The sequence below is a fragment of the Felis catus genome, chromosome A1 (assembly GCF_018350175.1).
Source record: "Felis catus isolate Fca126 chromosome A1, F.catus_Fca126_mat1.0, whole genome shotgun sequence".
NCBI lineage: Eukaryota > Metazoa > Chordata > Mammalia > Carnivora > Felidae > Felis > Felis catus.
In genome coordinates, this window is record NC_058368.1 from 4,959,887 (window position 1) to 4,975,277 (window position 15,391).

Sequence of the window (15,391 nt, forward strand, 5' to 3'; positions counted from 1 at the left end):
CTCTCTTCTAGCCCCTTGTTTGGTATCTGGGGAGGGGCGGGGGGAAGCGCCTTTCTGATTTCAGCACCATCGTGTCTGTTCACTGCTGTTTTAGATGCCAACACTCCAACCAGCTCAGCTACTGTCCTTGATTTCTTCCACAAAGACTAGGCTTTCCCCCTTAGTCTCTCCTAATTATATGTAGGCTTTTGATTCCAGAATAACCTGTCCCAGAAGATCACGCTTCAGACCACCTCTACTCCCTTCTGTTTGCTTGTTTGTATATAAGCATCCTGCACCACTCCATACCTCATTCCCAATCCAAGAAATCCATATTTATCTCTATGCACATAAAAGCAAGTTCTCTGTTCAACTCCAGCTCATGAAATTTTAATTTTTATAAATGCTTTTTTTAATGTTTATTTATTTTTGAAAGAGAGAGAGAGAGAAAGCACAAGCAGGGGAGGGGCAGAGAGAGAGAACGAGACACAGAATCCGAAGCGGGCTCCAGGCTCCGAGCTGTCAGCGCAGAGCCCGACGTGGAGCTGGAACGCACGAACCGTGAGATCATGACCTGAGCCGAAGTCGGACGCTTAACCGACTGAGCCACCCAGGCGCCCCTGAAAGAATCCTTTTTTATTTCTTTTACTAATAATAACTCTTTGCCCCACGATCCTTCCTATAAAAACCCTCTATTTTGTACAACTGCTCAGAGCGTCTCTCTACTTGCTGGGAGGGAGTGCTGCCTAATTCACGAATTGCTTAATGAAGCCAATTCGATCTTCAAATTCACTCCGTTGAATTTTGTTTTTTAACATCCCCCCCCCCTCCAAAAAACAGAACAAAATAAAAACCAGAAAACGACTCTTTAAAAGACTCCAGTCGTGGCGCCTGGGTGGCTCAGTCGGTTAAGCGTCTGACTTCAGCTCAGGTCATGATCTCGCTGTTTGTGAGTTCAAGCCCAGCGTCAGGCTCTGCTCTGACAGCTCGGAGCCTGGAGCCCGCTTCCGATTCTGTGTCTCCCTCTCTCTCTGCCCCTCCCCTGCTCATGCTCTGTCTCTGTCTCAAAAATAAATAAAAACATTTTAAAAAAAGTTAAAAAAAAAAAAAAAAGACCCCAGTTGGTTGGTCCTAACAGTCACAGCAGATTAGCCGGCCTCATGTGTGCTTATGAGAAATGGAGATTTTCTGAGCAAAAGGCTCAGAGATCAGATCCACATCAGAATAACAAGGCTTTCGAAAGGCAAACAACAGTTTTTCACTTGTTCACAAAGTGTGAAAAGAAATACGGGCCCACTGTTGGTTTTTTTCCACCAATTTCACGCACACGCACACACACACACACATCACACTGCCATCACCATCATTCGAATCAGTTCTAAAAACTGAAAAGGGTGGAAATAAGATTGATCCCGAAAAAATAACCTACAGAATTCACTTTAAATGTAAAGGAGCAACAAAATTTATTGGCTGAATTGAACACAACAGTTAAAATGGCAGTGTTGTATTTTCATTTTAAGATGTTTGAATGAAACAAGAAAAGTGCTATTAGTTCAAGCTTCTTACATTCATTAAAAGAGTGGCTATCAAAAACAGCAACATGCACAATGATACATATGCACAAAATGGAATTATATCAACAAATATACAAAATACCCAAAATAAAATATTTACAGGCTTAAAAATATAAACATTGGTTCATTTATCCCATTAAATCATTGGAGGAAGGAGAAAAGATCCTATTGCTATCTGGAATCCTCTTGTAAAACAAGTTTTAAAAACATAGAGTAGTTCTAGAAGACAATTTTTGATGTTTTGGGGGGGACTTAACATTCTATTATAAAAATAATATCTATAAACCTACTAACCATTTTCCTCCTGTGCACAAAAATAATACAGCCAAAAGCTTGTCCTCAAAGACATGCCTGACTTTCAGGAAAACTAATTATAGAGATGGAATTTCTCATTTGGGTCTTCTTTGTCATTATTTTCAAAGAACCTGCAATTCCCTATGGTACACTGAGATATTTCATATAAATAACTTGGTCAAAACCTGAAGTTAGCAATGAGCCCGGCAGAGAGCTGGAGTCAAGTAAAAATGACAAAAATTTACTTTGCCTATAGCGTCAAAACCATTTTCCCTGACGTTCTTGATAGAACGGCCACTCTCGGATCCTTCGCATTCAGTTAACTTCATCCTAGAAGCAGTAACAATGTCATCTATTACTTTGTTAGCATTTCTCTTCCTTTCTTTAGAAATAACTGTGCAGTGGGGGATAAATGGTTGCAGTGTAGATATCTGAGAAGGCTTACTAATTCCTTTAGGCTGCCCAGGGCCATCTCATGACATGTCACAAGGATTTGCTGTGTGTCTGCTCTACGCCCCTATGCGGTTTGACCAGGTATTTTTAGTATCTCTGCTTTAGCTTATTAGATGATCCAGGTAGGTATCTGAGAAAGTTTAACATGTCTCTGATAGCCAGTCACCTAGGCTGTATTTTATTAAAAATATTATCTTCCCACACAAAGCAGAAAGTTACTCTACCAATTACTGAGTGGTTACCAAAAAGGACCCCAGTTTACGATTCAATAGAATGACCACCTGTCACCGAACTCTTCATTACATCTTATTAATACGAGGTCCAAAATCCATTTTAAAAGCATCTCGCCAAGCATAGGCAGGTCATCGATTAGTAAAATAACCTTGTGACCATGTTACAATTTCAAATGGATTGTCCCTAAATACAGGAGTATTAACAGAAGCGGAGTGGAAGAAAACTCAGCTTGCAACCCGCTGGGTTCACTACTGAAATTGTTTTTGGTTTTGTTACTGACAAAACAGACAGCAGATTACAAAATCTGTAGGCAGACCTGCTTGTGTGTAACTTGAGAATAACTGGGGAATATAGTCCACAATTTTGACTGGCCCAGGTGAGGAAAAAACCCGCTAGACTCTGAGATCTTTTAGACTTGCATGTATAAAAGCCATCAAAGAATTAAAAACCAAAAAACCAAAAAACCAAAAAACCAAAACAAGTTCACTTTTAACTCAAAGAGTCAGAATAGTCATCGGTTGAATGGTATCCACAATTATAAAAATCTGGTTTGGCTCTCACAGTTCAGAACTTTGATCAGTTTCTTACTTAAAACGACTTATACAAAAATGGAATCATACGGCTAAAAAAGAAGATGTGTAATTAAAGCAGGAGCTATAGAGTTAGGTTTCTCATTCAAATCCTGTCCATTACGTATGAAATGGGCGACTCTGGACAAGGTGTCCCACCTTTGCGCGCATTATTTCCTTCCTCTGCAGGACGGAGCTAATACCCACCCTGCACGGTTCTTGCGGACTGTGGCGATAACGACGCACAGAGGATCGTCCCGGCACAGAGTCGACACATGGTATATGTTAGTTGTTTTACTTCAATATACAACCCTCAAATTCACGGTGGCTGACTTTCTAGGTCTTCAGTAAATATTAGTTGAATGAATTAGTGAATCAGAAAATAGGCGCCAGAATTCAATGGCCACAGACAGAAGGGAGGATGCGCTACTTTTGAAAGAGCCAGGGGCTTGTCTCTGAAGTCCAGAACTGTATCGAGGCGAGGGATCGCTCAGCTAGTTCCTACTTAAACAAACCACACGGAATCACCCAGAGCAAGCCTGGGCTGGGTTGATGATAGAAAACCACGTGCAACGTGCCTGGAATGACTGAAATCCTACAGGGAAGAAGTATTGCCATGACAACAGAAGAGATTTCTGTCTATATTTTTGATATTGAACCGGAGAAAGAGAGGATACCGTAAAAAAAAAAAAAAAAAAAAAAAAAAAGCAGAGCGTTTGCCTTAACTGCACAACAGTGCCCCGTCTCTCTGCCAGTGATGGGAGCACCATCGTGTCAGACACAAAACCAATTTTCAACTTTATGGCTTGGGTTGGCTTTTTTTTCTATTGGAAGTGAGCCGGTCATGCCATGAAGTCGTTTTTAGCTCTTGTGTCACCCTAAGTTAGTGAAGACTTTATATTCCTGTCCCAGACACTAGGGGAAAAGAGAGAAAGGGAAAGAAGGGAAGGGGGAGGGGTAAAGATGGAACGGGATGGAAACAAACAAAAAGCAGGAATGAAAGATGGCACACGAGGGGAGTAACATTGCCCAGCCCTCAATAAAAGAAAGATGTTTTTAGGGACTGTGAAGAAAGTCCCATCACGGTACGGCTACGTGTGAACTCCAAACTGAAGGGGGTTCTATGAAGTATCAGATACAGTATATGCCCCACGAATACAGGTTGCTTTGAATTTAAGTACTTATCGGTCATAAAATGCGCCCAGTTTCAGTTCCGGAGGCTTCGTGGCCATTTTAATCTGTCCTTTTTCAGTTTGAGAAGGGACTCCTTTCCGTAATCATGAAACTATCATTCTGAATCGCTCCTTGAAAGCATTCTCTGCAGTGAAAGAAAAACATTCCTTATAAGTGGACTATTCTTGCAAGAAGCTGACTCCTTTATATCACCAGCACAGTGCAAAGGCTTTGAGAAGCAATTTATGCCAGCCATCAGAAGACGCTCAGAGCCAGACGCTGACCGCCCTTGAGGGGGGACCACACTTACCCCCTGACCATGTTACAGACACGTCTTTCTATGAAGCAAACGCTTGCCTCTTGCTTTTCCCACACAGATCTGTATGTCACCAGTCGGCCATGCTAGCGTGTGGTCCCAAGCTGTCATGCATATTTGTGCGTGGGGAATCAAAAATTCCTAAGGCCGAGTTTCCACGAATAAGAACTATGTTGTTCATCCCTTGGGCTGCCTGGAGAGGACGGAGGGAAACGGGTAGGGCCGAGGTATTTGGGTTCCTCCTGTTACTTCATTCGGGTACTTTAAACCAGCCATTGCCACTGGTGAGCAGAGGCAACTGTGATGCTTTCTCCTTATGTTTAAGAGTATAAAATTCTTTAATTAGTTTCTTAAGAATGATTAGTTGCTTAAGAATGAGCACAAAGTAGATGCAAATATATTGGAACACGCCTCAGTAGAAACGGAGCACAGGGGACCAACGCCAGATTGTCATCATTCGGGGGAGAAATCTGGAATGACTACCCTCAGGAAATGTGTTCCACTACGCAAGTGTCAAAACACTCCACGCTCGCGAGAAGTGTCCCCTTACTGCCATCTGAGGGCACCAAGTAAACATGGTGGGTACGGAGAGAGCGGGGAGAAAGCTGCTTTAATTAATCTCTGCGTACAAAGTGAATGGTAAAAAGTCTCTGAAGACTAATCTGACAAAGATGTAAGGAATGAAAACTCGGAAAGATCCGTATAAGAAACCTTGATATCTAACACAGCCTTTTTACCTTGGTAACCGTGTAAGCAAAGGGTACTTTGAATATTATTCATTGAAGTGCAAATACTTCAAAACTTACTTCTGAGATGAATGAAGAAACCCTTAAAACTCAGTAAAACGTCACATTCATCAACGTGAAACGTTTTGTATTTACATAGGCAGATAATCTGTGGAAAACGTATCTAAAGGAAGCCCTTAATGTCCTATATGTCATTGTTGTTACTAGGTGAAATAATAAAAATCTATTTCCTCTTGCAATTATCGAAAATGCTATAGTAAAATTTCTCCCGGTCAGTGCTAATGGAAGAATAAAAGCATCCAACTGCCATTAGAACTGATGCCAGAGTAGTTCAAGTAACATTGTGTGATGTAGACATTACAGTCAGGCTGTCTTTGTGCAGAGCCATTAAACTCACTGATAAATGCAGGGCCAACAATTGATTTGACTTTCTCCTCTCTAATTTGTTCAGCTCTCTGACTAAACAGACTTAATCAACCAAGCATCTCAGAATCATACACAACATAGCAAAGGTATCATCAGCCCACATTTAATCCTTCCCATTAAAAAAAAAATCAGCAAATATGGCCAATTTAGGAAACGCATAATAATAACTGGAATATAAATCTATTAAAATGCTAAAAAAAAAAAAAAAAAGCCAACTCTTCAATCTCCAGGAACATGAATGAAAGTAGCCCTTGGCACAAAAAAAGCAACTATGATTCCTTGCCTATAGGTGGACAAGGTTACGATCCAGGCTTCCTGCATTGGTCCTGATTTCCCATCAACCTACTGAGGCCATTTAATTAATTGCCTGCATCCTTCATTTTGACTGGCGTGGGTGGAATTCTTAAAGATATAGAGGTTTTGGTGTTTTTTTAATGGAAAACATACGGGAAAAAAAGAAAAAAAAGAGAAAATGTTTTACATCTTGCATAACTGGTTAATTGCCAGGCAAGAGGAAATGAAGGTAAACTTTGCTGACACTTTCCTTTACTTATAAAAGAAGACACAGCATCGTGGTGGAATTGGAGAAAGGAGTCCCAGAACTGTGAAAGCAAAAATAGTTTGTCCCAGTGCTTATAAAAAAGAGATTTATCAATAGATTGCCTTTACTGTTACAATATTCTCATCAGTACTTCAGGTACACTTAACTTTCCTGTACAGTTGAACAAATGAGCAAACAGAACTTTTGTCATGGATTCACACAGAGGAGACTACAACCCTCACAAGCAAATGCACGAGAAGAAAATCAAGATCCTTTGTTTTACGGCTAGGAATGAAATTTATGTTCTTTACATTCGCTGGGGGGGGGGGAATGAATGCAGCTGGAGTCTAACTAGCACTATCGGGGTGAAATCAAATTTAAATCCCTTTCTCAAGACAGAATGTGTAAAATATTTCCAAGCGTGCAGTAGATGCCTTTGTGTGTTAGTTTGTGCACAGTTGAGTGCATCAGCACGTGTGCGTGCGAGTGGCTTTATGAATTCCTGGTGGTGGGTTCAGAGTGCTTAAGGCTATGTCTGATTATAGGACCTCATCTATAGAAGGAAATTAAATATTAAAACAGTACTTTGAAATGACATTAAGGATCTGACACAATGCAATAAAAGCCAGTAATCTGACTAATAATGAAATTCAACAAATCTCTACCACCTCTTCCAATTGAATCACTGCAAATTTAAAATGGGAACAATCTGCCTTATGCTACTGGCTCAAACTTGTTTTCCTTTGATGTCTGTTTATTTCGTTCCTTTCGTACTGTTGAAATAGGTTTCCATATACTTAGCTTGCCTCTTTCTTTCCTTTATGAAACAGAACACAAGCTTTAAAAACATGTACCATCAGTTCATTACTTAGGCAATCTCTCTGGAAGATGGGAGCTATATAGCTCATATAGTGTATGAATGTTATGCCGTTCACATGCATGTAGTTTTGCTTGAGAATATCTAGTCGTCCTGACACCATGAATCAACTCTTAGTAGGAGCTCTGGTCTTTTGATTACACACACTGAAGAGCATTTCACAGAGGATATTACATAATCATTAGAGGCTAATAGCGTTCTAGGAGCTGCTTCAGTTAATCACTCAAAGTATCCAGGCATATGGTAACCTGTTCTGAAATAAATGTTTCATCTAAAATAACAGGAAACATACATATAAGGAAGCCACTTTTCAAAAAAAAAATCTTGGCATAGAATGTTTATGATACATATGCTTGCCAGTGTCATATTCTGAACATACCTGTCCCAATCACAAGTCCATAAAGCAAAAGTCAACTAACAGGAAAAACTGTGTTTTTCTCTTGTTTTTTCTTTATATATTCCTCATTTGGGACTCCCTATATTGTAGAATGGTGGAATCCAAAATTTTTATAACCAAGGTAAAAATCTCTGATAAATAGTCTCTTACCCAAGACAAAACAGAACCATTCCTCTGGGAGGTCAACACAATAGACTTTTCTTTTTTTCTTTCTTTCTTTCTTTTTTTTTGTTTTTTTTTTTTTTGTTTTTTTTACCCCTGCATTGAGAGCCAGAGAACCCATATAAAACAAAAACAGAATTGCTTGAGGTTACAGTACATAAAAGAACATCAATAGTTCAGGGATAGTTATCATAACTAGTTATAAAACCAGATTTTAAATTCGAGGTTACTGATAGATTATAAAATGTTAACAGCTGGATAAACTGTAAAATATGCATTATGTACACATGAAAAGGTTACAGTTTATAAATGCTAAAATACTGTGTCTCTTGGCATTTTAGTGAAATCTTTCCCTGATCCTAATTTCTTCACTGGGTGGGAAAGAAAAAGGAGAAAGAAAGAAAGAAAGAAAGAAAGAAAGAAAGAAAGAAAGAAAGAAAGAAAGAAAGAAAGAAATCCTGCTCTGTTGAGCTTTTTACTTCTCCCCAAACAAATGATCTAAACCAAGCAAACCAAAGTGCTCCTTTATGGTCCTGGTGGTAAATAGTGACCTATTTGCATACCCAACAACTGAAAGTAGGCAAATTTTCTGCCAATCACTGATCCCCTCTGCTCATCAGGTGAAGACCAGACTCTTTCAGCTTTGGGAGTGTTTCCCACACAGTGGTACGGCAAAGGGTCTTTTTTTCTTTTCTCTTTCTTTTCTCTTTCTTTCTTTCTTTCTTTCTTTCTTTCTTTCTTTCTTTCTTTCTTTCTTTCTTTCTTTCCTTCTTTCTTTCTTTCCTTCTTTCTTTCTTTCTATCTCTCCCTCTCTCCCTCTCTCTCTTTTTTTTCCTGGAAAGAAAAAGGAAAAGAAGGAAGGAAGGAAGGAAAGTGTCTTGGGAGAGGAAGGGCTCCTCTGGGGTTGGCAGTGGTTCCTCCAGGCCCTCTTTGCACCCTGCCTGGCACGGCCGAGTATCACGGCATGACGCTTACTTAGGTTTGTTTGGTTAAGTCCTGTTTTCTGCAAAGGCAAGTAAAGGTGACTTCCAAGTGTTGAGCGCATCAAAGCAAAAAAAGGAAAAGCAAAGATTTTTTGTTTTTAAAGGTAAAAAAATTAAAAGTGCTTGAAAATAATTCTCAGGAAACTTATCTTGAGAGGAGAATCCCATGTGTAGCACCCCCTCCACGCTGTATCCTGCTGCCCCTGCTGGCCGCACAGGGACCTCCTGGGTCTAGGCTCTGGAGCAGGGACGGTCCTAAGAGCCTCCGTTTAGGGGGAAGCAAAACTTATTTCAGTGGTTCCCAGGGAAAGTTGTATTCCTTGACGTGTGGTCCATGCACGTCGGCCTCGGAGACCTCACAACTTTTTGGCAGTGTCGTGGCACGCCGCTGCCCGGATGGTGGTCCCAGCCAAGCCCCTGTTGCTGACCCTGCGGACCAGCACTTTGGAAACCGGGATTTTTGTTCTGGGCATCTCACTCCTGACCGGTTGCTGGTGCGCTACGGGATGGCTGGACGGGAGGTTCGCGAGGTGCTTGATGCTGATGGGGATTTTAGAGTCCTTCAGCAGGCTGCCTGGTGTGCGCAGCGGGCAGGTGATGGTGACCGGGGACACGGGCTTTAGCCGGGACAAGCAGGCCGTCTCCTCGCTGGCGGGGACGACGGCCGGGCCCGCATCCGGATCGGAGTAGAGGTCGTAGAGCGCGTCCCCGCTGTAGCTATCCCGGGGATGGCCGCCTTCCTGCCGCCGCCGCCGCCGCCGCCGCCGCCGGCGCTGTCCTCCTCCGGGCCCGGAGTGGTGGAATCCCAGTAGCCCTCGTCGCTGTTGGGGACGCCCTCCTGCTGCTCCTTCTCCGGGGGTTTGGGCTCCTCCTTGGGATGGAGCTCCATGGGAACCCGGTTGAGCCTCCGGTGCTTGCCTAACGGCACGTCCTTGGCCCCTTCTGCGCACCTGGCGTCTTTGGGGGTCTCCGGCCCCACCTGGGCGTCCAGGGCCGCCGCCGCCGCCGCCGCCGCCGCCGTGGCCGCTGCCTCCTGGGGCCCTCGTCCCTGGTCCTCGGTCTGCGACAGCATGTCCCAGAACTCCTGGAGATAGGTGTCGTCCAGCTCGTCCGGGCTCGCCATCTCCTCCCCGCCGCCCTGGTAGGCCACCACGCCGGGGTTCTTTTTAGACAGGACTGGCTTGCCAGGCCCGGGGGCATGCTTGTCGCAGCTGGGACCCGCCTCGTCCTCCGGGTCTGCAATAATATCTCCGCAGCCTGTAAGAGAGTCAAAGCTTTTCAGTGAAGTCACGTCAGAAAACATCAAACAAATACGATCGGCCGCCGGGTCTGAGGGCGGATCGACAGAGGAAGGGTCGGGGGCGGCCGCCGCCCGGCCGCCGCACTCCGCGTCGAGCAGGGGGACGGGCGGTGCCGGAGCGTCACCTGTCCTGCAGGCATCCTCGGCCGTGTGCGCCTCCTCCCCCGCGCCCGGCTCCGGGGGTGCCCGGGGCTCCTCGGCGCGCCGGTGCCCCGCGGCGTCCTCTCCCCGGGCGCCCTCGGCCCGAGGCGCGGCGGGGCCGGGGGCCCGTCGGCGGTCCGGCGCGGGGGCGCGAGCGGCGGGGGCCGGCCCCGGCTGCCCCCCTCCGGGCTCACCTGCTGCTGGCTCTGGCGGCGCGTCCCCGCGCGGCTGCTCCGGCTGGCGCGCGGGCGCGGGCGCGGGCGCGGGCGTCTCCTCCTTGACGCACTCCAGGCTGGCGGTGAGCGAGCCCGGCAGGACCAGGCCGCCCGGCGCCCCCGCGCGCTCGCCCTTGGCCTCCGCCTTGGCCCGCTTGTCCTTCCTGGGCCAGCGCATGCTGCTGAAGAGCCCCTTGAGCCCCCTCTTTTGTTTGCCGCCGGCCCTGCTCGCGTCCGCGGGCTCGCCCCGGCCGCTGTCCGGCCGCCCGTTCTTCCTCAGCAGGGAGAAGAAGCTGTGCGACTTGGCCACGGCGCTGGGGGCCGCGGAGCCCCCGCCGGGGCCCGCCGCCCTGGGGGCGCCCCCCGCCGCCGCCGCCGCCGCCGCCGCCGCCGCCGCCGCGCCCGGCCGACCCCCGCCGCCCCCGCCGCCGCCGCGCGGCTCCTCCTTCTTGCCGCTCTCCAGCACCAGCACCTCGGCCAGGCCGTCGTGGGTCCGGCTCCTCGCCATCCCCGTCGGACCCGAGCCTTTCGCGTCCCCTTTGTTTTTGACCCCGAAAATGCTGGGCATCGCGCCGCCCGATTTCCTCTTCCTGAACAACTTGAACGCGGCCTTGTTGATCCTGCCCGACGGCTGCTCGGCGGCCGGCGTCTCGGCGGCACAGTCGCAGTGCGAGTCCATGTCTGCCGCGAGGGTCCCGGCCGCGGCCGCCGCCTTCCTCCTGCAGCCCCCCGCGGACGCGCGGTCGCCGCCGCCGCCGCCGCCGCCGCCGCCGCCGCCGCCGCGCCCGCTCGTCGCCATGGAAACCGAGCGGGCTAAGCCGCTTTCGTCAGCCGTGCGCTCGCGCCAGGCCCCTGTCATCGGGTTCTGCATCAACCTGAGCCGCTCGAGCCGCCGCCGCCGCCGCCGCCGCGAGAGACGCACACATCAAAGACCCTCTCCCCTCCCGCCAGGGGCTTACATAACTCCCCAGCCCGCTTCGGATCCGGCGCGGCGCGTGTGTGCGGCGGGGGCAGGCGACGGGGCCCCGAGCCGGCTGCGCACCCGGGAGGCGTCATGGTGGCGCTCGGATCGCGGCCAATGTTGCCCGCCGCCCTCGCGGTCGTCCTCTAGAGATGCTCCTTCCGCAAGCCCGGTCGCGGATCACGGAACGCCCCCGACACGGACAAAGAAACGCGAAAATTCGACCCAGCAAAATGGTTCCTCCTCTCCGCGCCTGTCCCGGGCCTCATGAGTCTCTCTCTTTGTGTGTGCGTGCGTGTGTGTGTGTGTGTGTGTGTGTGTGTGTGTGTGTGTGTGTGTGTCTTGCCCCCAGCCTGTCGTGTCTGGCCCTACCGTTTGGGCCCCAGGCAGCAGCAGGCAGGCAGCGCGTCTGTTCGCCTCTGCGGCTCGCCCGCCGCTCAGCTCAGCACAAATCTGCAGGTGGAGGTGGAATCCTCGCTATTGCGGTTCTGATTCTGGCCGCAAAAACGCCAGCCCTCCGTCGAACACCAAGTAGCAACGCTCCTCAAGGAAAGTGCAACAGTTCTGCAGGGTGGACGTGGACTGGTCCTTAGGGACAGCCATAGATTTTTATCTCAGACCCCAGCTCCTGGGGCTCGGGCCACGGGAGCCACTGCCTGGCCCGCATTGGGCCACGGCGGATGAGTGCAGAGTGGGACACCCTATTTGAGAATCTCAGGTCCACAGGTGGTCCTCGGAGGCCAGGGCCTGCCGCCTTCTTTTTCATTCCGCAGGACACGAGCTTTACTCCTGTACCCCCCACCCCGTCCCCTTCAACACCCCCAGGCCTTCCTGCAGCCCTCTCCCCCTTCCGGACGGGGAAGAGCCTGGCAGCATCCCTGAGGGCCCAAGAGTCTCTGCGGCTGCTCCAACCCACATGATCTGGGGAGAGGAAAACCTTGCCCCAGAGAACCGCCCAATCTGGGGACCTTTTCTTCAATCTGACTTGGAAGGTGACTGCTAATATTGTAACCTTCCCACCTAATTCCGTGATCCTGGCTGGGGGGTTATTAGCAATAAAAAAAGAAATGTGGAGAAGCATGTACACACACACACATAACATATACATTTAATATTATTTAAGAACGTGATAAATATGTAACAATACTTATATACCATTTATTTTATTCATAAATATTATTTAGGAATATGCAATGTTTACATCAATGTGAATAGCCATGTTTCCCCTAATCATCTCGAGATTCATTTTTGTTGTTTTTTGTTGTTGTTGCTGTTAGACAGGAGGGGTGGGGGGAGGGGAGCCCTCACACTCGCTGAGCAGGGGAGGGACACAGGGAGAAGGAGAGAGAGAGAGAATCCCCAGCAAGGCTCCACACTCAGCGCGGAGGCCAGCTTGGGGCTCTGTCCCACAACCCCGGGATCACGACCTGAGCCGAAATCAAGAGTCCGACTGAGCCACCCAGGTGCCCCTCGAGCATCCTTTTTTATGAGCTTTGCATTTTACCCCGAAACTCCATTCTCTATGGGTTGGAGCCGCAGTTTTACTACTGACGTGTTGGCCATTGCAGCTCCTGTAGCACGGAACACAGTTGGTTTGAATTTAGGCCTTGGGGTTGTTCGTTGCACCCTTGCCCTTTTCTACTGATTTCGATCAAGAACACTGTTTCGTAAAATTTAAAGAGCAGGGAGTTTGGATTCAGGAGAGGTTTTCATTCTCGCGTTTGAATCCAACCGGGTCTCTGCAATTCTTGGCACCCGTCTCTCCTGGACAGGGTGTAACATTAAGACCCAGGTCTTTTGCCAGTTCTAACTGCCCACTTGCCATGAGGAATCAGGTTTCACATCACCGCAGGGAGGGAAGAGCTATGAAGTCTGTAAAGCGAAACGCAAGTGTTATTTCTCCACCAGCCTTTGGAAGGCGGTTGAAAACCTTTCTCAGTTCTTTTATACGCATCCTGAAATTGCTCTGACTGATGGGTTACGACGACGTAACTGTCCGTCCACAAGCGTTCATGGCAGGAATCTGGGAAAAGTGAAGCACTCTCTACAAACTCTCCCCTGCTCTCTCCCCAAGCCTGGCGCTGGGAGAAAGTGGACTGCTTATCTACTGCAGAGCTCTGATCTCCCAGGACTCCAATCTGAGTTTCATTAGCATGACAATCCTTGGGTCCCCCTGGAAAAACGTGGCCAGGACTCTGGGATGAATATCATTCCCTTGGAGACACAGAGACTCCAACAAAAACAAAGGGACAAAGCAGTCTTCAGTCCTTGGCCCAGAGGCAGAAGAAGGCAACACACTCAGAACCATCCCAAGGCCTCCAGCAAAGGGAGCTTTAGAAGTCAAGATGTGAATGGGGGTCTTCAAATGTCCTCTAACCTAAGGTCCTGGTTACAGGGACTGTCAAAAAGGAGAGCGTGGCCAGCCTGCAAGGACCTTACCAGAAGAACCAGACACTCGGGGAGAGCACCCCTTCCCGGGACCCAAGAGCCAGCAAGGGAGGTGGATGGTTAAGAGTTCCAGGCAGCCTGCTGGGTGGCAGGTTTAAGCCAAAGGTCATGGTTATGAACCATGGCAGGGGTTGACGCCACCTTAAATCGCTCTTCACAGTCAAGAGGGGGGGAGCAAAACCTGCATCTGCACAAACTGGTGACTTTAGTCCCTGAAAGACAGATCGTGACAGTGAAGATAAGTTTACCAGAAGCATCCCTGTAGGGGGTTATGTCTTCCTCTTTCATTCCTTCTCCCCAACTCCACCATTGTCCCCACCCCCACGCTGCCACTTGAAAGAGCAAACAGAAAATTCAAGTAGAAAGAAGCTGAGGAGAAATGTTTCAGAAAAAAAGCTGTTCCGGGGGCGCCTGGGTGGCTCAGTCGGCTAAGCGTCCGACTCCGGCTCGGGTCATGACCCCGTGGCTCGGGATGGAGCCCCGCGCTGGGCTCTGTGCTGATGGCTCAGAGCCTGCTTGGGATTCTCCGTCTCCCTCGCTCTCTGCCCCTCCCCCGCTCGTGCTGTCTCTGTCTCAGGATGAATAAATAAACTTTAAAAAACATTTTAGAGGGTGACTCTGTGGCTTAGTCAGTTAAGCTTCTGACACGAGCTCAGGTCATGATCTCATGGTCCATGAGTTTAGAGCCCCTGTATGGGGCTCTGTGCTGACCGCTCAGATCGTGGATCCTGCTTCCGATTCTGTGTCTCCCCCTCTCTCTGCCCCTCCTCCACTTGCGCTCTGTCTCTCTCTTTCTCAAAAATAAATAAACATTTAAAAATTGTTTTCATTAAAAAAAAGAAGAAGAAAGGAAAAAAGCTATTCCAGAATGATAGGATAGTTCACAAACGTAAACAGCAAGCTGCCTTTGCTGGAGACATGTGCGTGCTTTTCTGTTTTGGCACAAGGGAGTGTTTGTTATTCAGTCACGGCTTTTCTCTCTGGGTAGAGAGCGTCTTTGGAGGAAGACAATCAAAACAAGAGACAAGATAAGAGAAACACAGGAGAAATCATTTGAAAGAGTACCATCATGATCATCATCAAATTCCTCTTCAGGGTGTCTTCTGACCAGCCTGGCTCCAGCCATTGTCCTAAACTCATTGGGTGGAATTTTCTGAGGGGCATCACCCAGAACATTCTGCGGAAAAGGCCATGGTGCAGCCGCCGCCGTGGACCTCCCCTTGTCACAGCATTCCCAATAAGGAGGCCACTGGCTTTACCTTACATTTGCCTAAGGTCTTTAAAGCAATAATGCTTAATCAATGTCATTTGGAAATGATGCTTGAACTGCAACCAACACTTCCTGTCTCCAGACCACTCAGCCTGCTCTGGACCCAGCCCAGTTGGCAACACTGGCTTCCCCTTCCTGTCCATCTCTGCCCCCAACCCCACCCCACCATAACTGTCCTCTAAGGCGAGCTGAGTGAAGACCCTCAAATATCTTTTTAAGAGGACCATCCAGAAGAGCCCCAGCTTTGCCAACTTTGACCCTCATCCAGCAGTTAACTGTCCGTGTAACCACAGCCTGTCCGCGCCCTCCAAGGGATGCCATGGGCAACCACA

General features: G+C 48.2%; 1 protein-coding gene across 1 annotated transcript; it reads right to left on the bottom strand.

Annotated features, from left to right (window-relative positions):
- Window positions 1-1,425: 1,425 nt before the first annotated feature.
- AMER2 (APC membrane recruitment protein 2) lies at window positions 1,426-12,118 on the bottom strand. The gene is given in 3 exon segments (XM_045042655.1): window positions 1,426-9,467; window positions 9,470-9,981; window positions 10,360-12,118. Coding segments are annotated over 3 exon segments (1,791 nt in total). The 5' UTR covers window positions 11,252-12,118; the 3' UTR covers window positions 1,426-9,080.
- Window positions 12,119-15,391: the final 3,273 nt, after the last annotated feature.